Source organism: Netta rufina (genome assembly GCF_964035555.1).
Source record: "Netta rufina genome assembly, chromosome: 7".
Lineage (NCBI taxonomy): Eukaryota > Metazoa > Chordata > Aves > Anseriformes > Anatidae > Netta > Netta rufina.
In genome coordinates this window covers 30,231,335-30,253,960 of record NC_140130.1, presented here as the reverse complement: position 1 = coordinate 30,253,960, position 22,626 = coordinate 30,231,335, and the positions used below count along the sequence as shown (strand labels likewise).

Sequence of the window (22,626 nt, the reverse complement as noted above, 5' to 3'; positions counted from 1 at the left end):
TTATTTTTCACTGTTTACTTTAAAGATTAATCACCTCTGGATTAAGAATTTTAAAGAAAATCCATGAAACACATTTTTTGCTTAATTTTTTTTTTTTGAGTTCTCCAGACAGAAGTATTATATTGGTCCCAGTTTATATTAATCATGAGACAGTGGTGACAAGTGTATTTTTATACTTGCAGCAATTAGTTTGTTTTATCCTGCAACAGCTGGTTTAGTCCAGCATTAAATATTTTTTATAGTTGTTGAGAGATTTCTTTAGCCCAATAAAATTTATATTGATTTCTGCTTTTTTTTTTTTTTTTGGTGAGCTTTATTCTTGTTTTGCTGTTCTATCAATTCAGAGAGTTCTAGCTATTTGAATTGTTAATACAAATTGTGCTATAGTTATGCTGTCATTCTGCTAAAATAATCAAGAATTTAGGCCTTCATAGCTATTCAAATAAATGACTACATACATCTGAAGCTTGCAACTAGTTTTCTGGAATCAGAAATGTCTCTGAAAAGGGATTAGTTGTTTAAAGTTGTTTAAAATTAATAACATCCTACAAGGATCTTCTTTAGGGAAGAGACAAAATTTATAGAGAATTCTGCTCCGACAGCACTGGCTATTAAGAAATATAGTTCCAACCTCTTGGAATTATCCTAGTTAACCCGGTGGATCAGAATACTCTTTGATACTGATGCTGCAGATCAAACCTTGCCAGTCTTTAAACTGCAGCTGTGTCATGAGAGGGGAAAAAACACCTTTCTACATCTCAGGCAGAACTTGGTCAGTTTCCAAAAAGATCAATTCCTACCTTCTTAATAAAATATATCTTGCAGTTCTGTTAATGATGGAGCTTGGAGGGCTCTTGGTGTAGAAAAACTAGTGAAGATTATTCACTCATGGTTTACCATAACTGGAGGCATCTACTGATCAGTGGGTTTGTAAACTATTCTGGGCAATCATCCAGTATCACTAGAGTTGAGCTGTTTCAGAGAGTTTGTTATGGGATTGCATTGTCAGATATAACCTAAATAGCCCACAGGTCCCGTTAAGTATTTCTCGATGATAACACTAGTCTTCCTCTCAAATGAGACCGCATCATTACCTTAAAAGGAAAGTGTTCATTCTAAAAAACAGTACGTAGAAAACAAAGCTTGTGTTATAGGAACTTGGCTGTGCGTGTAGTAGACTGTGTTGCCCATTCATGGGCAACAACGAAGAAACTAAATATGGATAGCTGTTGAACTTGAGGGAGGATAAAACACACACAAAAAAAGCCCCACACTTTTAAATGAATAAAATTTGATTTTAATGTAAATTAAAGGCAGATACAAACTGTGGTTTAACCAAACAGCACCAAAAGGCATGCCGATAGAGCCTGCGTAAAATTGTTTTAAAACTCTCAAAGATTAGCTTCTGTGACACTTCATATGATACACTGCATATTATTCACTTGTCTGAAGACTTTTTTTGTGATAGCTTCTAGAAAACAGAAATAATTGAATTACAGAAAATCCAGTCAAATAAGTTCACTGTGTTCTATACAGAGAAGCTTTTAAACATTATGCTGTTTTGTTTCTGAAGTTTGACGAGCATAATAAAATTAATGGATGAAGTAAAAGAAAGTTATATTCCTCCAAAAGAAATTTAAAAATCATCATGACAGTCAGTAATACAAATTTTCCATGACTGATATTCTGCTACTGATGACAGTAGCAGCTGCATCTTCATGCAGCTCAATCAGGGGCTCTGAAATGAACCTTTAAAAACCTTTAATTTCCAAAAATGGGACTTCAAAATGTTTTTTTATCTTTGTATTATTTCACAGACTGACAATCAAGAAATTTGAAGTTAAGATTGACATTTAGAGGAAAACACACTTTATTTTTTTTGTGAAGAACTTGTGAGTGGACAAAATACTTCCATAAAGGATGCTATTATAGCCCTATTTCTAATATTCCCATCTTTCATTTAACTGACAGCTGGAATTAAAGATTAAATTATCTCCTAAATGCCTACTCTTTTTGCAGCTTTCAAGAAATTAATGATTAGTGCTAGTCTCCCAAATAGGTCTTGTGCTAAAAATGTATCTTTAAATTCTTTTCTGTGCTTCTTTTTTTCCATGAGAAATGATATTCCTGGACATTTGGAAATAATAGGGTAAAACAAATGAGAATCGAGTGCACCTGCAATGCAAGGATGTTTGGCTGTGTACGTAGTATGAAAAACCCGCTTATCTAAAACCACTGTTAATCATCTTAAATTACACATTTAGAACCAAGATTATCAAACACTTAAAATATGTAGGGAAAATGGCATACCATTTGCAGAATTTCAATTTCCGTTCGAAGAGTCTCGTAGATACTTTCCCAATCATCATCTCTGTAATTTTCCAATTCTTTCTTAAGCCTATGTTCAAAAACAAAAAATAAATCAGGGAACGGCTGTTTGGATTACGTTGTTCAGCTTTGGACCCAGTCGTCAAGTTGACTTATGTGAGACAACCCTCATTGATCCATTTGCATGATCAGGACTTAAGTTTGCTAGTTTTGTAGTTGGCAGTCAGTATGCCACTCTCACGCAGTATCACTGGATTTCATCCATCACTGCCAGTTGTGGTGGCAACGTGAGGAACCTCGAAAAATGTCAGTTTGGGTTTTTACACAGTATATCTCGACTAACAGTGCTTCATTAGACAGATTTCTAGACTATGCTGTTATAAACCATAAAAGATTTATAGCCTCATTAGTCATCATTTTCCTTATTTAAACATGTGAGCTTGAGTGTTGATAGTTGGGAAATACCATATGGTCCTGTTCTTACTTTACTTGGGCATCCACTCGGAGCTGCTGGCGAGGACAGAGTATCGGATTAGACGGGGCCTCTGACTGACCACAGGGGGCAGTTCTCGTGCAGCCCTCGCTCCGTGCCCGTCCGCAGGCTCCTTGGCTGTTGCTGCTGTTCTCTCCCCACTGCTCCAGCCCTTCCTGACTGCTTTCCCAATAGTCTCAGACAGAAATTCTCTATCTTCTCTACAGTGAGGACTACTTTTAATATAGGGATTATTCCCATTCAAGAGAGGATTGGGTTTTCCCCGTTCTTTCAAGTTTATATGATAGCCCCTATGGCTTCTGTCTCTTGCAGGCATAAAGCAGTTTTTACAAATAGCTCCTGATTTTACTATCAGTATGGAAACAATTAATAAAACCAAATGTTTTTATTCTCAATTGCTGCAGCTACTGAGTCACTGCAGCTCTTCTCCAAATATTTTCATAGAATGAAAAGAGACAGGGGGATTACCTAACGCTGTCTACAAACAATGCTCACAAATCCAGTGTTTTTAAAACCAGAAAATATAGTTTATTTTTGGGGGAAAAAGTCCTTTATAGAAAAAGATATTCCAAAGGGAATATCAGTGTTCAGGAAATACTTGAGTCATTGGTCCTGCTAAAAGTAGAGGCCTAAATTTTGCACAACACTGACTATATTGGTTTAGATTAATGCTCTGTAGGCCAGGAGAAATTTTCACTGAGAGAAGCTCAGTTCAAGGTCTAAGATCAGCTTCTGATCTTGGTTAAATCAGGTTAAGTTCATTGCCTTCCCTCCTCATTTTTTCTCTGTGCTCTCCGCTACTGTGATTTTAGAACCCTAATTTAAGACAAACACACACACACACGGACACACCAAAAAGAAAAAAATAAAAAAAAAAAAAAAGCCCTGCTTTGCTGAATTTACTTTAACAGGCTGACTTTTTTTTTTTTTTTTTTTTTTTTTTTAATCTCTGAGAAAACGTTCTCTCATTGTATTCCACGTTGGAACATTGATGCATAGCCTGTTTGCAGCTTGTCAACTAAGAATGATACCCATCCATGTGAAGGTGTATGCTAAGGACAAAAAAATGAGAAAATAACCAATAACAGTTGCTAATTTGTGTCTTGGGGTTGTGAATTAATTACTATCGATGATGTGCTTCTGTGAAGTTTTGGATATGGATTTTTAAATTTTATATAAAATATTTTATAGAACTTTTAAATGTGACGAAAGGACAACTCCTTATATAGTATCAGGTAGTGGTGATAGAAGTCATTTATTCAAATGTGGTGCTTAATTTTTACATTAATCAATTGATTTTGCTTTCAGGTCTTCCTTCTTTCTTATTTAGAAGCTAGATAATTAAAGTATGTGCCAGGAATATTATACTCACAAAACAAGGGCTGTCTGTTAGGCTGCAGTCTACACAATTAATGCGCTGGAGATGCCTGACTCACTGAATAAATGATGAAGTTTTACCAGAAGGAATGTGAGACAATGGAACTATTCAAAATAATGCTTAACCTGGAAGCAGACTTAGCTTTTTTATTTTACACTTAAGATAAACAGGATACTCATATTCATCTTTTCACTATCGAATCAAATGTGCAAACCAATTATTCACGGAACTATACTATCTAGATGTAGGGCGGGTTATCTGTCACCTTTGGAAATGGAAAGAGATGTGCCTTTTGCCAGAACAAGGATTAATATGACAATTATACCCTCCTTACAACTATGATAAACAGCAAATCTGTTTAAAAAACAAAACAGCAACAACAAAAACTGAAAAGATAAATTATTTTTTCATCTTCCACATCCTTTGTTCTTATTTTTAGCACTTTGATCTTCTAGAGGGCAATCAAAGGTATCTTTTAAAAAAAAGTTCATTACACTGGATTGACGCTGTATTAGTAAGTTGCAGAATCACAGGGAATGGGCTCTAATGACTAAGTGGGCTGGAAATGCCATGTTTGTGGAAGGAGGTTTGCAAAACCTTCTTGAAGATAAGGCTATGTTTTATTACTGGTATTTAAATCAAGTAGGTGGGACAAAAGCATCAGATTTTTTCTTCAGATGCTAGCTCGCCCAAAACTACTCAACCATCAGTGGCCTGTTTTACATTACTCTCAAATGCTAGAACTGACAAAGAGATGAAGATGGAGATCACTGAAGATGATCGATTTTGCAGCTTTGAAATGAGCACATCTATTAAACATCATTGGTGTTTGTGGCTGATATGCACTCTACTTGAATTTTAGCTGTATATGCAGAAGGTAAATTGGAAAAATAATAGTGAAATCAATAGTTGTTGGTATTATGAATTGAACTGTGATGAAAAAAATATTATTGTCAGACAGATTCCTCTGAAAGTCATCCACAGGCTCGTATTACTGAACCAAGACTTAGTAGCCAAAACTTGCACTCTAAGAAAATGATTTTTGTGTAAAGAGGTCTCAAAGCAGAAATAGTTTTGTGAATATGCATTTTAGAGGTCTTTTTTGTCTAAGTGGAAGACAGATCCAACCTGGTAATTGCTGGGGTTGCAAAAGGAACAGACTCTTTTTTGCTTATGTTTCAATGAGACAAGAAAAATATTTTTTTCCTTGTTCTTCTTGCCTCTGACTTGTGTATGATCATTATTCTATTTTTTAACCATATGTACGAGGGAAAACATTAGGGTATTATAAGCAGAATTGCTTGATTCTGGTATACAGGGAATAGAATTTATGACACAAAACTGAAAGTTCCCTAACTTCCAGAGTATCTATGTTGATTTTCCTGAACTTTACCAGCAAGGACAGGAGAAACATTTATCAAGGTTGTTAAGACTTTAAATAAACTGAAGAAAAGAATAAAAGACTGGTTTACTGTCTCAAGGAAAAGCAGAGCTAATGCATTGGGGCCATTCAGTCTCAGTTCAGGTCTGGGACTAAATTAATGTGTATGATTCTAAAGTGAGTGAAAGATTTTGCTGGGAATCTACAATTTGCTATTAAACAGAAAATACTATTGATACAGCTGAAGAAGTCAATGAATTTCATAGCATTATCAATTGATTGAAGAAAGGAGTATGTGCTCAGTGGAGCAGAAATAGTAATAATAAATACTAGCAGGAAGATTAAACTAACAAAAGCAAACCATATACTAGGCTACGTAACAACTGGAACTATGTAATGTAAATAAAAATAAATGGAATAATGTTAAAGAAAAATAGGGGAGAGATTCCAAATGAAGCATTACAAATAAAGTTACCACACAGTATTCCAACTGAGGTTGCCTTGACCTCAGTTATGCTGAGTCAGCGATGTTACAACTCATGTATTTTTTGTGGGAAATAACTCTTGCTTTTATTTTTTTTCCACAGCTATATTTGCTTTCATTGTTTATAGTTATCTTCTGATAACATAGTATGCTAAGGCCCCGCTCCTTTGCTTCCGGGTATCTAGTAGTGAAGTCCTAAGTACAAGTACTTAATATATAATATTATATATTAATATATATAATTACATTTCTCCTCCTGTATATAATTACGTTCCTTCTCTCTTTTATTTACTTCATTCTGCAAGGACTAGAGTTCTTCATGCTATTTTCTTAAAATCAATTTCTATTCCATAGTTATTATTTTAAAAATTGGACAAAATCAGCTGTGACTGCAGTTACCTTCTTCCAGCTCTTTTTATTTATGTATTTTTTCAGCCCTATTACTGTTATTTCTATCAGTCATTTCCTTACTCAAAATTTTTAATGTGTCTTCTCCAGTTTAACTAATAGTTTCCCACATGGAATACTTCACACAAATACCTCACATGCACCTAGATGGATGATACTGCATTTTTCTTTGTATAACCAATCAGTTGTCCTATCAGAGAAAGATATCATTATTCAGATTTAATCTACTTCTTTTAAATCCATACTGAAATTTATAATTGAAACTTTTTTTTTAAACATAATTCAAAATATAATAGTTCCACAGGGTACTTCTGTTAAAAAGAAAGCTTGAAAAAATCAATTCAGTGATTGTCATTAAAAAACTCATTTTGAACCACATATATTACTCCAGAGATTGATATTTCCTGGATATAAAATTTAACATAAAATTAAATTGAAAATTTATTTTCAAAAACACCAGAATCTTGGCCTTAGGCAGTCCACTGTTAGCACAAAACATTTGTTCAGCTCTAATGAGCGTATTTCTTGTAAGATTTAGATGAAAGAAAACATCACTTTTTCCTTCCTAATTTTGGCAATGAAGTTTCTCTTTCTGTATTCCAAAGTTTAAGAAGCAATCCTATATCTCTTGGAATTATGTAATATGCAATGCCTTGAACTATTTTTACAAAGTGAGCTGCCCATGCATTTCCCTTTGCTACTGTGATTATGAAGTAGAACAGAAATTCACATTTTGAAGAAAAAAAAATAAATCCTTAGTCTACCTTTTAGAATAGTGTGAAAAATATACATTTTAGGTAGAAACTGTCTGCTCTTAGTCTTTATAAACTTCAGTTAAAATTATTTCTGGATTGCTTTTCATAAGACAATGCACAAATCGAAAATCACTAAACAAGATAATTAATACGGAAAGTAATTATAGTAAATATAATAGTTAAATGCCATAGTTAGGAATTTGATGGTATTAGTGAAAGGCTCTGCTTGTTTCTGTATTGTTCCATTTAAGTGATGCTACTTGCCACCAGCCTGGGAAATGTGACTCAAGAGAGCTGTTGACAAAGTTCTCTCAAATTTCTGTGTGGGGTTGGCATTAGCAGAGTAGATGATGACATTTTTTTATTTTAATTGCACATCTTTTCTGAAAAAGCCCTCTTTTCTTAAAGGTATCTCTGTATTATGCATCCAGATATGAGACTTCTGACTGTCAGGGAGCCCATGTTGAAGAATAGGGTAAAGTGTCTTGAAGAGAGAGCAAGCAAGAAAAATTTGTATGTGTTTGTTTTTTGGGTATATTACTTTGTTTATAGCATTTTACAACTGATAATATTCAGTGATACTGAAGCAAAAGCACTTTTAGTTCATGTCAGTAAGAAAGCACTTTATGCTGTCAAGACCTGCAGGAAGGATGCTGACAAGCATGAAGAATTTAGCTTTTAAGACTAACAATCAAGATGGCATCATCAACAAAAATCTCAAAAGTTCTCTGAGTGGAAATTATGCAACTAAAATGTATTGCAATTCTAAATTAACAATACATAAGGAAAAAAAAAAAAAGGTTTTAATTATATTTTTGTTTTCACAAGTATTGAGGGAATTCAGGTTGTTATAAATTTATTTCTTTTAATGGCTTAAAGTGGGCTTAAAGTCTCTTATTTTCCAAGTCTTTTTTTCCTCTCATTAGCTTTCCAGAATGTTGCTAGTTACTAAAATGGAACAGTAAGCAAAATAACAGTTTCAGTGTTTTAAATTCTCTTTTTGTGCTCAGTAACATTTTAGTATTTTGTGAAAAAAGTTTCAGAAAGAGTGGAAAAGTTTAAGGAATACACTCATTAATTTCAATTCAATAATAAATTAAGCAAAATCAGAATGTAGTTCAGCATAGGAAAAAAATACTAACACCTAAGATTGCACTAAAAAACTTCTAAATGCTGTATGAAATCATCGCTTTTAATGAAAAATCAAAAAAAATTCTCTTAAAAAATAAAAAATAAAGACTCTAAATAACTCTTTTACCACTGAACATTCAAGCCTGTATATACAGCAGTCAGTATATCCCACATATGTGCTTGGAATGTAACTGGAAGTCAAAGGTTTGGTGTATCTTTTTATATGCAAAATGCAATGTACTTTATACCTTATCTTGAATTTGTAGTCATTGTAGTCTGTCAAGAAGGAAGCTAGAGAGTCAACACTGTAGAGTTGTAAAATTTTGCAGAATTTTTTGAGCAGGTTGAGATCAAAAATAAATCAATAAAAATAAAAGCAGCTATCAAACTATTGAAGCATGTGGAACATTCCTAGTTGTGATGGGGATGATTAACTTAGGTACAGAAAATAGTTTTTTCATCTACTCTGTGTGATAACTTTAAACAAGGACTGTATGATTGAAATTATGAAAGTTCAGGAGTTAGTGATAGGCAGAGTATAGCAGCGAGTCATGGAATGTGGTTTCTGCGATTGGTAGTACTGCTGGCAGCAGTTCTCCCTAGCTAACAAGAAGCTGGGACACTCCCTGATCTCAAAGAACTTCACTGACCTGAACATTCAGGATGCTGGTAGACTAGACTCTTTTAACTTAGCTGGAATGGCTCAGTGAGTCCTGCCTTAATTGCTACTACCAAATTTTGGCATGAGAGCTATTGCTGGCACAGTTTACAATCATTCCTGATCATATGACTCCTCCCAGTGTATTTCAGCGTGAAATAAGATCATGTTGTTGTCAGTGTTTTGTCAGAAAACATTCCTTCTAGGGAAGGGCTTGAGAGGCAAGCACAGAATTGAAGATCTATTAAAATGCTGGATTTTGAAAGTGTGCTTTTAGTACTTCTATAGTGCTTTTAGTACTGCTATATCTCATAAAAATAAAAGAAAATAAACCATAATATATTTTTCTCTAATTTTTGGAGAAGTACATACTCAAAATAAATTAAATTTTCTTTAGTCCTTATCCATAACTATATCTTTACTCAACATTCAAAGTTTAGTTAGCTTTTTCCAGTGCCTTATTAGTATTAGAACAACCTTGTAAATGCAATAGCAGTAGCTGGTGGAATTAACAGTGTGTGCTTCTCACGACCTTTTGTAATTCTTTGATGGATTTGGGAGAAATTTTATGAAACTGCAGATATGGTATAGGGCATATTTCTCAGATCAAAGATAAATTGCTGTAATTTGAATTAGCTGGCTACACTCTTCAGGTGAAATGCAATTTACTTTAAGATATATACTTAATTGTAATGAAGATTCTTGCCTTGCCAGCTACTTTTGATATTGATTTTTAAGCTGGGACTAGGTATGTGATCCAATAACAGACTTAGAGGGTGGCCTGGGAGCTACATATATCAGGTTATTGATGCTGACTGTCTCTCATGTTTGTTCTAAGGAAGCATTAAACACGTTGGTATTTTTGCCATTTAAAAAATGTTGTGGCTTCCTACATCATAAAAAAGACAGAATCAAATTTTGTGCTTTATAGAAAAAGTATGAATTTTTGATCCACGGTGCTTGTGTTCTGTCAAAATATTCCTCTCTGTATAATGTATACTATATATGATTTTCAGTAAAAACTAAAACTATATTCCTGCAATAGATTCTCTATGGGGGAAGGAGGACTTGGGGGAAACAGAAGGTGTGGGGGAGAAGCCTTCATTAAAAGAAAACCTTCTTTAGAAAATCTGGTCTTCTTGATGGCCTCCTTGTAAGTATTGTAGGGCAGTTAGGTCCTCCCAGAAGGGCTATATATACTGTATTATTTGTAACATACTTTAAATTACCTTTCATTTTCTTAATTCAATAGCCCAGATGAAGTCATTAATAGGTTTAAAAAAAAATAAAAATGGTAAGAGGTGTACAAGGATAAAAAGGTGTGGGATATGGGATACTTCTAAACAGCACAGTGCTGTGACATAGAGAAGTAGATAAATGAGGATTGCCTGCGTAGCAAGCAACAGAAAAGCAGAATCTATTAGTGCTGACAGAAGTGCAGTGACGTAGCTCTGCTGCTTCTGGCAGCTGAGTTAACTTGTTCAAAGCTTTCTTTCTCTATCAAGCACAAATATATGAGATCAAAGGCCAGAGCAAGATAAATTAGGATTTAGACAAATCTGCCATAAATTATGTCCAGTATCTGAAATGCAAACATATAAACAAACTGCAGTATAGTTACACCATAATGAGTGTTTGCTTTTCATGATAGTAGTAACAGTAGCAGTAGCACTTTATATTTTGCACTACATGCAATTATCAAATAATGTAAGTTAATCCTGACCACAAAATTAGGCACTTCATGAAGTAAAAGATCTCATCATCCTTCTTGATTTAGCTGTAAATGACACTTGCTGTTTTTCTAGTTATTAAAATTCAGCATATTTTATCCCCTGTTTTGTCTTCAACCTAGGTATAAAATTGTAGTTCCATGGAGCTGTGATTTAATTTTACTAGGTAAAAAGATAGACATGTATGGGCTTGAATGACTTGCCTGGGATCTCACAGTGAATCAGTGGCAGAGCTGGGGATTTAAAGTATTGCTGCTTGCTACTTCTGTAACTTACACACAGGAAACCTGTTACAGAAAACTAATTATGACGATTTGAATATTAAGTGGCATTATGGCAGTAAACTAATCCACGGGAAGTGTATTATTTAGAAGAAAGCTGACAACCTCATGTATCACAAAACCTAATATATTATGGCGGAATGAATAATGTAAAGTAGTGCATTATTATGGCCTATCTTACAACTGCAACAGAATTGCAACTGTTATTATTATTTACACTGTCCTATATGTATATGTTGAATGCAAAGTTTTTGCTACTGTATGCAGAATTGTAAGCTAATTAATTTTTATGTTGAGGGAATTTTGGCTATGTCTCAGAGCCATGTAAGAGGTTGTAGAGAGTCAGTAATAGGGCCGATATATCATTTTTCTTTCAGAAACTGGTATTCAGCAAAAAAAAATTGGTCTTTAACAAATCATCTTTCAGAAAAATGCCCAGAGTTCCCTGCTAAATTTTATTTCTTCATTGAAAGATTTCTGAAAAATATACTATATTTATTTTAGTCAAGAACAAATAAATGTATAGGAGAAAAGGGTGATGTTACAAAAGTTCTGTTTTCCCTAATATTTTCTGTTAGAGAATAATTTGGACCAGTTCTTCTAAGAGGAATTTGCATTGTCTATTAAATATTTTTAAACACCCCTAGGCACTTTCACATGGAGCACCATAAAATTAGAAAAAGAGTTACTTTTGTGATGGGGGGCTTTTGGCATTGAAACTTTTTTTTTTTCTTTTTTTTTTTTTGTTAAAGTCCATTACATGCTTTTGTGTATGGTGAAAATGTAAATGTCACACTTGAGCAAGCTGACAACAAATGAGTCATGACTACTCGCTTCCTGGGGAGCAATATTGACTATTAAGGGAGACTGTGCAAGGTCTTCTGTCTTGTTTAAATCTTCAAGATTTTGTTGTAAACTAGCTTAATTAGAAGTCAAACTAGAACTGATGGCAGGGACAGCAGAGAAAATAAATCTGCATTAAGTTCAGTGCAAAGCACGCCTGATCTAAAGAGGTTTTTGTGGCCCATCCAGTCCATCATCATTTGGGCAGTCAGTACATACAGCATGATGGGTAGTTCCTCAATATTCTCTGTACCACCACCACTATTTTTACAAAGACTGAAGAAACCTACCACTCATGGAGCAGGCTTTTGCCCACCCTCCAAGTATGACTGTGACTTCCTTGCAAATGCTTTCAGTTTTTAGATCATTGCAGCATGTATGTAAGGGTGAAAGGCTGTAATAAACAAGGGGAATTTGTGTTCTGTAATAAACACAATTGGTTCTTCTGATTTCCAATAAATTGTATAGGAATATACAAAAAATAGTCATTACTACTGGAACTGGAACTACAGACCTAAAATTATATTTAAGAATCTACTAACATGAGACTCTTACCTTAAACATTCAGGATCGGTCTGAGGTTTTTCAGTGACTTGGACTTTCTCAGTTTCTAAATGTTTTGTTGTTCCTTCAGCCTCCTTGATTAATTTCTCAAGGTCTAAACATACATTTATAACATCATTATTGTTTTATTAATCATGCATATTCAATGACAGTCTGCATTTACTAAATTTATCTTTTTTTTTTTTTTTTTTTTTTTTTCTGTGAAAATGTAGGATAAAGGCACCCGAATAATGAACATGTATTATTTTACTGTTGTAATCGGTATATACACTACAATCTTTTAGAAAAATTTGTTCACTTTCCCAAACAATCTGTGGCCATATTTATAGCCTGTCCTTCCTAGCTCATTTACTGTTACATGTTACTTATACATTTGCAAAAAAAGGAAATTAAACCATTTTTAGATTTTTTTTAACCCAAATTTCAAAATAATTCCTATTGCCTGTCATCACCTATGAAATGGAACCTTTGCTGGTTCTCTTTGAATAGTTGTTTCTTTTACTGGGGTTCTTGTGTATTTGACACCTTCTTGCCAGCCTTGTGTGTGGATCTCTTTTTTTATGCATTGCCTTTAATACACAAATGTCAGTAAAAAATAACAGCTGAGTTTAGAACTCAGAGAAAGTTTTGGCTTGGTCCTCTATCAGTCCAAGCCATGTTGCGTAAACATTCGAATTTTAGTAACATTCTTTAATTACAGGTAAATGGCTTTTAAACAACACTTAGGTTGTTTTTAAGTTCACTTTGAAACATGTAATTCTCCATTTAAGTACTTGTCTTACTAGCAAAAGTAGAATTTTCTTTTTCATATTTATAGGTTACGATTCTGCAAAACTGTATGCCTCACTATCAGTGGCATTCAATATAAATCTTAATGAAATCCACAATACTTGTTACAAACATATTTTAAAATGATGTATTACATAACATAAACTATAAAAAGTCTTATTTCTATGATTTCTTTTTGCTGAGAAAAATAACTTGACAGAAAGGATTCTGCAGAATCATTTGTCAAGACAGAAATAATTACCACAACAAGTGATTATCAAGAGCACCTTTGAGTTCATTTTGGAGAGTAAATAATTCCTGCTTTAATTCATTCTTCTGCAGCTGGAGAGCATTTAACTGAACACTTTTATGTTCCATTGCCTCCATTTCTAAAATTAAAAAAATATATTTTAAGTTAAAATGCATTGCAGTTTTAGTCTTCATAATATAAACTTAAATACTCTTTACTACTTCTACTCATCTTTATCTATTGAAAAAGAACCTTAAATACAACCAACATCAGTTGTATCTAACCCAGTTCACAGGAAATATGTTATATAATGTATTCCTCATTGTGAAAAGAAATGTTTTTTAATGTTCTTAAGATGTTTACATGTTTTGTTGACTGGGCATAAAAATAATTGCAGATCTTTTGCTTTAGAGTTACTTCAGCTATAAAGGAAGATGACTTATTGAATAGGTCATAAATAAACACCTTTCAGCAGGACTAAAAGGAAAACACCACAACATATTTTGTTTAGTGTTATGGGTGCTTGAACCAGAGTGTTGACAGCATCTGGAATTAACTGTCATCCACTCCCCTCCCCACCCAACCAGATGTCCTCAAATAAATTGCTTGTTATTAGTTATTTTATCCTGTTCACTTTTAGCTGATAGTGTGCTCAGGGCTGCAGCAGTCAGAAAGCCAGACAAGATGTATCTCAAAATGTGCAATTTAAAAAGGATGTAATTGGGACAGCAGCTGAACCTAGAGGAGGAGGTTAGTCATCTTTCATGTTCTGCTGATCTAGCCTTCAAGAGACCATTTGACTGATCAGATTTGTCTGAATATTTAATTCTATCAAATAAATTAATCATTAAAAATAATAGGTGCCACCAAATACAGACTTTTTTTTTCTCCGGTTGTAGATCAGAATCAGAGACCTATCAAATACAGAAAGTATAACCAAATACAAACTCAGATAGACAGTTTTATTTCAGTAACTTTACATCAGAAGTCATGGAATACAAAGTGCTGACACCTGATGAATCATGAGACTGGGTAAGACTTTGAGGGGTCATCTGGAGCCTTCTTCCTCCTGAAGGCTATAGCGTCAGCTATACCTCTGTCACTTCTGACAGATGCTTGTAAAACCTGCTTTTAAAGACATTTGGTAATGGAGAATCTACGATTTCCTAAGGCAGATTGTTTCAATTGTTCACTTCTCTTATTTCTTTGAAAAATTTCTCAAACAGCCAGCAGATGCTTCCTTACTGTTGTTTAAGCTTGCTACTTTTTATTCAGTTCACTACAGGTATCAAGAATCACTTTCCTTTTTCCAGAACCCTTTAGACATTTTAAGACTGATACCCATCTTCCAGCAATCTTTTCCTCCATAGTTTAAATAGTTCAATTTCTTTCCTTTTTTTCCCCTACATCCTCCAAATCTCTGATCACTCTCACTGTTCCCATGTGGACTGTCTCCCGCAGGTCCACATGTTTTCTTGAAATGCAACATCCAAGACTAGATACACAGTACTCCAGCTAAGAATTTAACTGCCCTAAATAAAGTGGAAGATTGTTTTGCATGTCTTAGAGGTCAGAATTATGTTTCTGTGTCTCAGTATGGTGTCGATATTCTGATGTCATTGACTTGTGTTTAGCTTGTGATCCATGATGACTCCAGTGTCCTTGCTGAAGGATTGTTTCTTGGTCTGACCCTCTGTTCTGGGAAATCTCATATACTGTATTTTAACTCAAAGAGAAACTCTGGCTATAAAAGACCAGTCATACCAGATAACTCTGCACATAATTTTCTGAAACTAAGAAAATTTACAAAATTCAACCAAAGGTGACTACAATCATTGCAAACCTAACATAGTATGTTATGTATGGCAGTGCCTCTCCGTGCTAGTTGACATTAGACATTGGGAGCAACTTTTACAGATCTGCTTCTCCTTATGATTTTGGTCCTTATGCTTATGGTTTGAAATGACTGAAGAGGTTGGAGAGTAGAAAAGGCTTTAATAATCTTTGTGTAACATGGTATGTCAGACCACTCTCTTTCACTTTAGTGCTAAGAGGTAGTTCCAGACAGCAGGAGAATGTGATTGAAATTATTGTTTTGCACACCTATATTTTATTGATTTGTATTCTCTGGTAATCCAAGATGAAATCATTTAATATAGGACTTACCATTTTTTAACAGAGCTGCCTCGTTCTCTAAATCATTTATTTCAGTCTTGGCTCTTTTTTTAATCAGAAGATCTCTATTACTTGTTAGTCCATATTCATTGTTAAACTCCGTTATTTCCCTAGCAAAATTATCTTCCTCTTCAGTCATTTTTCTCTTTGCATCTGTCTGAAAAAAAGAAAGGGAAAACCGAGTATTCAGATGAAAAAAATAAAGTATTTGTTAAGCTAAGCAGAGGGAAACGTACTTATCATTTATCCTTAAACTTTACACACGCTATGTATTTATTTTCCTGACTTATGAGAACATGAAAATGGTCTACAGCTCTATCATTTTGTCTGCTGTCGTATTTTTTTTTCCTGACAAAGTGGAGGTTATATTCTTCATAGAAAAACATTTTTAAAATCACCAGATTGTGTTACAGACTTGTGTCAGCTTTTTTGTGTCAGTTTTTGAGTTCAACTCATTATTGAAATTAGTAGCAAGTTCTGTTTAAAGTCAGTAGCATACTATGGCTATTCTTTTTTAGATTGTTATTAAATTAATTAAAGGTGTTGTCTATTCCTGTGCAGAAGGCAGACTCGCTTCATCACCATTGATACCTACTATGAAAGCTATAATTGATAGGCAGACACTTTAATTTTCTGGGGAAAAAGAAAAAATCTAAAGGCAAGGGTAATAATAAATTCCTCAAAAAAATCTTAATGGACTAAATTAAAAGAAATAACCTTATGTACAGGAAGAAAGAAAGAATCTATATATCAAACCTGACTGATTGCAATTAAATAAATTTCACGCTTCTTCAGAGGATAGTAATTTTTTTGCCTTTTAACTGAATAATCTTACTATGATATTTGTGATGATATTTATATTATTTCTTTTTCTTTTTCTTTTTTCTCCTCTATTTAAGATAGGGAATACTTTGGATGCTGAAGTAGTATTACTTAATTAAAATGATTATTTGCTTAAGGGTTTAGTGGTGATAATGCTGATTCATAATGAATATTGAAAATTCAGCTCTGTTGATTTGAAGCACAAATACATATGCAGAGAAGAGTACTCATGCATGGATTTACTTAGCATCTAAAGACTCAAGGATCCACAATGAAGAAAGAGGAAGACAATATTCAGGTTAGCATGAGAGTAAATTAAAAAGATTATTGTCTGTATGTTGCAAGTAGCTGCCTTTTAAGACTTGGCTGATTGTGGCCTCAAAGAGATTGTGCGGAATGTCGTGATTCCTAAAACATTCTATTGGCCTCCCTCAGATTTTCCTTTGATACTTCTCAATCTGCTTTATTGTGGTTGAGGAAGTCCAAACTAAGGTGTGATTTTCCTACTTTTACAAAGTAGTTCATATGTCAGAATTGGAATTCAGTCATATCAGAAATTAGAAACTGAAGTTAAGAATGCTAAATCAGCTTTGTCGATAAAAGGCAGCACACGTTACCTTTGATCATTAAGCCGAGAACTAAATTTAAAATTCAAAGTGGGAATTTAGCCATGTTTACATTTTTATGTATGCTAGAGTCAAAAATAATAATAATAACATTGGATTATTCAGATTTATAACATTAATTCTTCCATATTTTCAAATTTAAAGCTGAATACACTCATACAGTACAAACAAGCTGTTTGAATGCTGAAGCTGGAAACATACAAAGTTTTTATGAAGAATGCTTTTTTGATTAGTAAGTTCAGTTTTCTGTTTCTCTAAGTTGTCTTCATGTTTCTTCAGAATTTCTAAGAAGAACATTTTTTCAGACAGATGCTGAACCTTCCAAGAGAAAACAAAGTTATGAAATAAGGTTATTGTTTTATTATTTCATATACTTTCATATTGGAAATAAGGATCTAGGCCCAGTTAAAACACAGCTGGCGTAGCTGCTGGACTAGAAAAAGCATAGCAGCTCTCTTCCCCCCCCCCTTCCCCCAGTAATCTTTCATTATACCACTAAGCTTTGGAAAAAAATTCTCTCTTTAAAAAACAGATTTGTTGCTGGCCTTTCTATCTAAAATAATATTTTTTTAAGTTTATCCAGGTTAGGCAAAACCTTATCAGGTTAAAAATAGGAAGAATATTGATCACATAGAATCTTTTACTCAGCCTTAGTACAGTGTCCTCCATCTTGTTGCATCTCATAGCAAAGCAGAAAATAACATCAGAGGGTCAGAGGCCCAACATCATTGTTCTGATGGAAGTTACCTAAATGGCTGTATACGTCATCAGCTCTGCAATGCTAGTATTGCATAGGTGAAGGGGGAACAAAACTCATATATTTTTTTTTTTTTCTTAGCTAAAGAAATATAATGGTAAGACTGTTGATAGTCTAAAGACAGTTTTGTCATAAGGTCCTCCCCAGGCCCACCGCCTATACTTCTAGTTTGCATATAGCTTTAATTATAGTTTTATTAATTTTAAATGTCAATTTATCTGATAGAAGATACAAATAATATAGATGATTTGGAGAGGGTACAGATGAAGTGCCTCTGTTATCAAAAGGAGGACGATAATGGAATCAAATGTCCTAAGACTAGCACGAGACAATCAGAAAGGAAAGGACCAGACTTTTTTCTCATCCCTAATATGTTTGGCATGATAAGCATCAAGGAGCTCCTTGCCTTAGCAATATTTATTTTGCATCTTAATTCAAAGAGAGTAGATGATCTTATAGCACTGTAATTATATTATTGAACATAACTAACTGCAGTGTAGTTTCTCCATCTGTAAGATGCCTACTTAATCTATATATTAGCAATAGATTTTTTTTTGAAGAAATCATTCAGCCATGAAAGGCAAAATGCTATAATTCAGGTTGTAATTACATGCTAACTGATTTTACAGAACAGGGGAAATAAATAGCATTTCCTGGGAACCTTTGGTTGACCACAGGCAGTCTCTGTGAAATAGTTGTCAAAACACTTTTAAATTCAGTCTCATCTGCTTGCTCAGGCATAAGCTCTTGTGCATGCATATGCTTGGATATCTATGCTTATAAAGCACAGTTATTTGTTGTGGGACAAATTGAACAGCGTTAGCTGAACTGCAATGCTTAATGTTATTTGAATTACGTAAACTATTCTAGACATATGTAAACTTAATTCCTGTACTGAAAAATAAATTACTTTAAATAATTTAAATATCTCTATAATCTTTGAACCAAAATAGGGTCTGATTGCAATGCATTTTTCCATTCCACTTACTTTCTGTATCACGTCCTATATATAAATGAATCAATGTCAGAATAAACAGGCAAGTAAAATATACTTTTGTGGACACCAGTTAGAATATTATTAATCCTGATGGGTAAAGCACTTAAGATTTAATTAGGAATAATTCTTCAGCTCTTCCCATTAGCCATTTACAATAATAGCTGTGCTCCTGGGACATTCTATACCTACCGCAGAAACCTTGATTGTAAATCACAATGCATCAATAACAAATTAGTACTGTAAACATAAACTAGTGATGTTCATAAATAAATGTAGGAGGAAGACTACAAAGGACTTTATCTAACAAACAACACCCAGCCATCTGTGATAAATTTAAATAAATTTAAATAGTAAATAAATTACTATTTAAGTTATTTTGGGCTCTGAGATTGTTGCATGCATAAATGCAAACATGTGACTAACTGCTTGCAAGGTTTACAATTTATAACAGTAAATATTTGTATATTTGTTCAGGTTTTTTTTTCCTGACCCCATCACAGTAATGTTGGTATTTACTATACATAATATATAGCCTTCAAAAAAAGACAAAAGAGCCTGTTTTTGGAAAGATGACAATCATGCCCAAAACATTTATTTTTGCATCTAGGTGAAGTAATTTCCCAAAGGTTCGTGAAGCTGTTTATTTAAATGACAGGACACAACAGTTTTAACTTCAAAGGAGACTCCATAAGCTTTCTTGTCGTGCATACACATTCCACCAATGCAGATACTTAAGAGCACAAGGATGATATTTAGACTTCACTTTCAGGCACAAGCAAATGGATTTTTAAATCACTTGTACTGACAGGTATTAACGGTGAAGAAGTTCTGCAAAATTGAAAGTTTAAATCTAAATCTATGTCTTCCATTTGGATAAATGGAAAGCATAATAAAATCTTAAAAGCACCAAAGAGATTTGGAAACTTTCCTGTCTTCAGTGTCCCTAGCAAAACTCTAAGGCCTGGTGTAACTCTGAACCCAGGAATCCTTTGTATATGACTCAAGATCCTGTGAAGTAAACACAATGAATTTTTCCATATATTCTCTGTGAAATAAATAACAACTTTAAGGAGTGGCAGGGAACAAAATAGGAATGGTTTCCAGACCCCTGAATGAATGCATATGGTAAAAGAGCAAGTGCTGTAACAACCTCCAAGAGTGTTCAGTCTGGGCTGCTCACGCCATGCTTCAACAGTTAATCTGCTCCCTGCCCAGCTCTTTTCCAGGGGAGCAGGCATGACTTCATGTGCTGTCTTCAGTGATTCCAGATTTTGGAAGTATTATCTGGAAATGTGTCTAGCCTTGAGGTGAGAAAGTCCCTGAACACATCCAGAGGTCAGTCTGAAGGCTGGCATTTGTGAGAGGAAAGCCGTAGACATACCTTTGCCCTCATGAAATACATACATTTTCTGACAATGATCACTACAGAAACACATGCTGTAAGTTTTCTCAATGCTCTCTCACTCACTAGGTGAAGCATATGCCTTGAAAATGTTTATGAATCTATTTCTGAAAAGAATAGATCATATGCTTGTAAACATAATGTATTTCATTATAATGTGTACTATAAATATGCCTGCTTACCTTAGTTTCTAATGTTATTTTTGCCGTGCTCAGCTCTTCTTTCATTTGGTTAATTTTCTCATGGCTTCGGTTTATGTCGAATTTAGCTGCAACACAACAAAAACCCGTAAGCACATGTGGTTACATAAAAACATGCCACTGGCAAGCAGCAGCCAGGCTGGCTGCCTGCCAAGCTTTTGCCAACGCTCCCCTCACAATAGCGTGGTGGGGGCACTCTGCTTTTCCTAGGATCCTCTGGAAAATGGAGAGGCCATTTAGCGTGGTCAGCGTAGCTGCTCTACCCACAAGATGTCAGCCACGGGGCTGACCTTGTTGGATGAGGCGCCTCTTTTCCCCCGCCTGCTTCTCTGTGAGCTGGATTTGTTGGAACAAAGCATCCAGGTTCATTTCTGACTTTTTTTTTTGTGTGTGTGTGTGTGAGCAAGTTTTCAGGTGTGTGAGGGCTCTCCAGGGCTCACTGCCTTGTGGAGGGCTGGTTGCTGAAAGACATGGATGTCCTGAGGGAAGCTGAGGATGGGCCAAGCCACAGCCCTTCCCTCACGGCTCAGCCCCGGGCCCTGCCAGGCCTCGTCTCTGCCCTCTGGCTTTGGCCTCCCTGGGGATGGCTCCTCCAAGGGTCTGGAAAGAAACTCCAGAACGCGAAGAGAAGTCACCTCCAAAGACAGGACCCAGCCGTAGCAGAAGAAGTGAGGAGGGGCTGTGGAAAGTGCGGGGGTGAGGGTGAACCCTGGGCAGATGGAAACATGAAGAGCTGGGTTGGGGAGAGCACAGCAAGTGCTGAGGGAGCCCAGGCAGGAAATAGGAAAAAAGCAGGCACAGAAGCAACAGAGCAGGGGGCAGGACATAGGAGATATTTGGCTATTCTAAAGGCATCTGACTGGCTAAATCTTGTCAAACTTGAGTGCATTTGTGAAACGTTGATTCTGACCCAGGGTTTGGGGAGTTTTGATCAAACAGCTCTGACTTTATTTCTCTGGGGCCAGATGATTTATATTGTTCTTGTGTTGTTCAAAAGCTGGTTTGATTTTTTTTTTCCTTCCCCCTTCCTTTATTTTTTTTTTTTTCTGTGGAGTGTTCATCATCCATTTTTAATAATGTAGCTGTTCAGATTTATTTGTGTTTTGAAGACTGATGCCTAACCTTAGCAGTTAGGGAAGTAGGCTAAAATCTGCAATTGTCATACAATCCCCAAGAAGACAGTAAAGCTGACTACATCAAAATGAATTTTCTGTGATCAGGCTCAACTCAGCTGCGTCACTGTTAACGTGGCAGGACAGAGTTTCTATCCCAGCTGGGCTTTGTACATAAGGATCTGAGTCTAACCTGTTACACAGTCTTTTGGAGCAGTCTTGCAGATGAGTTTATTGTGCTGCTTTTTGGTTTGTACATTACGTAATGGAATACCTGCAAATGTAAAAAGCTAGTTGAAAATATAATTCGTATTACAAGATTTGTTCCTATGTCTTGAAAAGAACTAACTGCATTCCCTACAGGGCGTACCTATGCAAAGTTGGCCTATTTGCTTTGAGGTAGAGAAAGCCTGGAGGAAAGGAGCTCGATACCCTTCCAGCCTTTTCAACATTGAGAAAGATTAGGATTATTGACAATCTTGTTTTGTTTAAGAGTTTTCCTCAGAGGAGCTACTGTCAGAATAGACTGCAGCAGCAAAGTTCAGAAATTAGAAGATCTTTGACCACAAAAAGCAAAGCAATATACATGTGAGTACAGATGCCTTGGTAGTGAAAAAGCTGTTCTTATTTTGTAGAATGAAACTGAGAATTCTGTAAAAATGTTATGTTATAGCATTTATTACTTAAAAAGCATCGTGTTATAGCTGGTAGTATGCTATAAAATGGTGCTTTTAAAGAGAAGACATTGCTCTATGTAAGAAAAAAAATGTGAGTTCTGATGAAATTTAAAAACCTGAAACGAGCACATTATGTTGCAGGAAATGCAATTATTTTTTAAAATGGAGCAAAGTGCAACTGAAGGAGAAGAGTTCACAAAAGTGAATTTAGAAAATGTTTCAGAAGTGAAGCTTCCTACCCAAAGGCCAAAGCAAAAGCGGATGAGTCAAGCGGGAACATTTGGTGATTGAGACAGTGATTTGTTACACAGGTCTGATGAGTGAAAAAGTCATTTTACAAAATTCAAGAAAATGAACTGCTCTATCAGTGGATCAAGGAGAAAAGAAAATGAAAAGCATTCTTTGA

General features: G+C 34.9%; 1 protein-coding gene across 1 annotated transcript; it reads right to left on the bottom strand.

Annotated features, from left to right (window-relative positions):
* Positions 1 to 1,438: 1,438 nt before the first annotated feature.
* Positions 1,439 to 20,800, bottom strand: CCDC172 (coiled-coil domain containing 172; the record flags this gene model as incomplete). Its single annotated transcript, XM_084290384.1, has 8 exons — positions 1,439 to 1,471; positions 2,311 to 2,398; positions 12,426 to 12,528; positions 13,490 to 13,591; positions 15,619 to 15,784; positions 17,277 to 17,393; positions 20,414 to 20,499; positions 20,722 to 20,800. 8 exons carry the CDS (start codon positions 20,798 to 20,800, stop codon positions 1,439 to 1,441), a joined length of 774 nt encoding a protein of 257 aa, XP_084146510.1.
* Between the last annotated feature and the right edge of the window lie 1,826 nt (positions 20,801 to 22,626).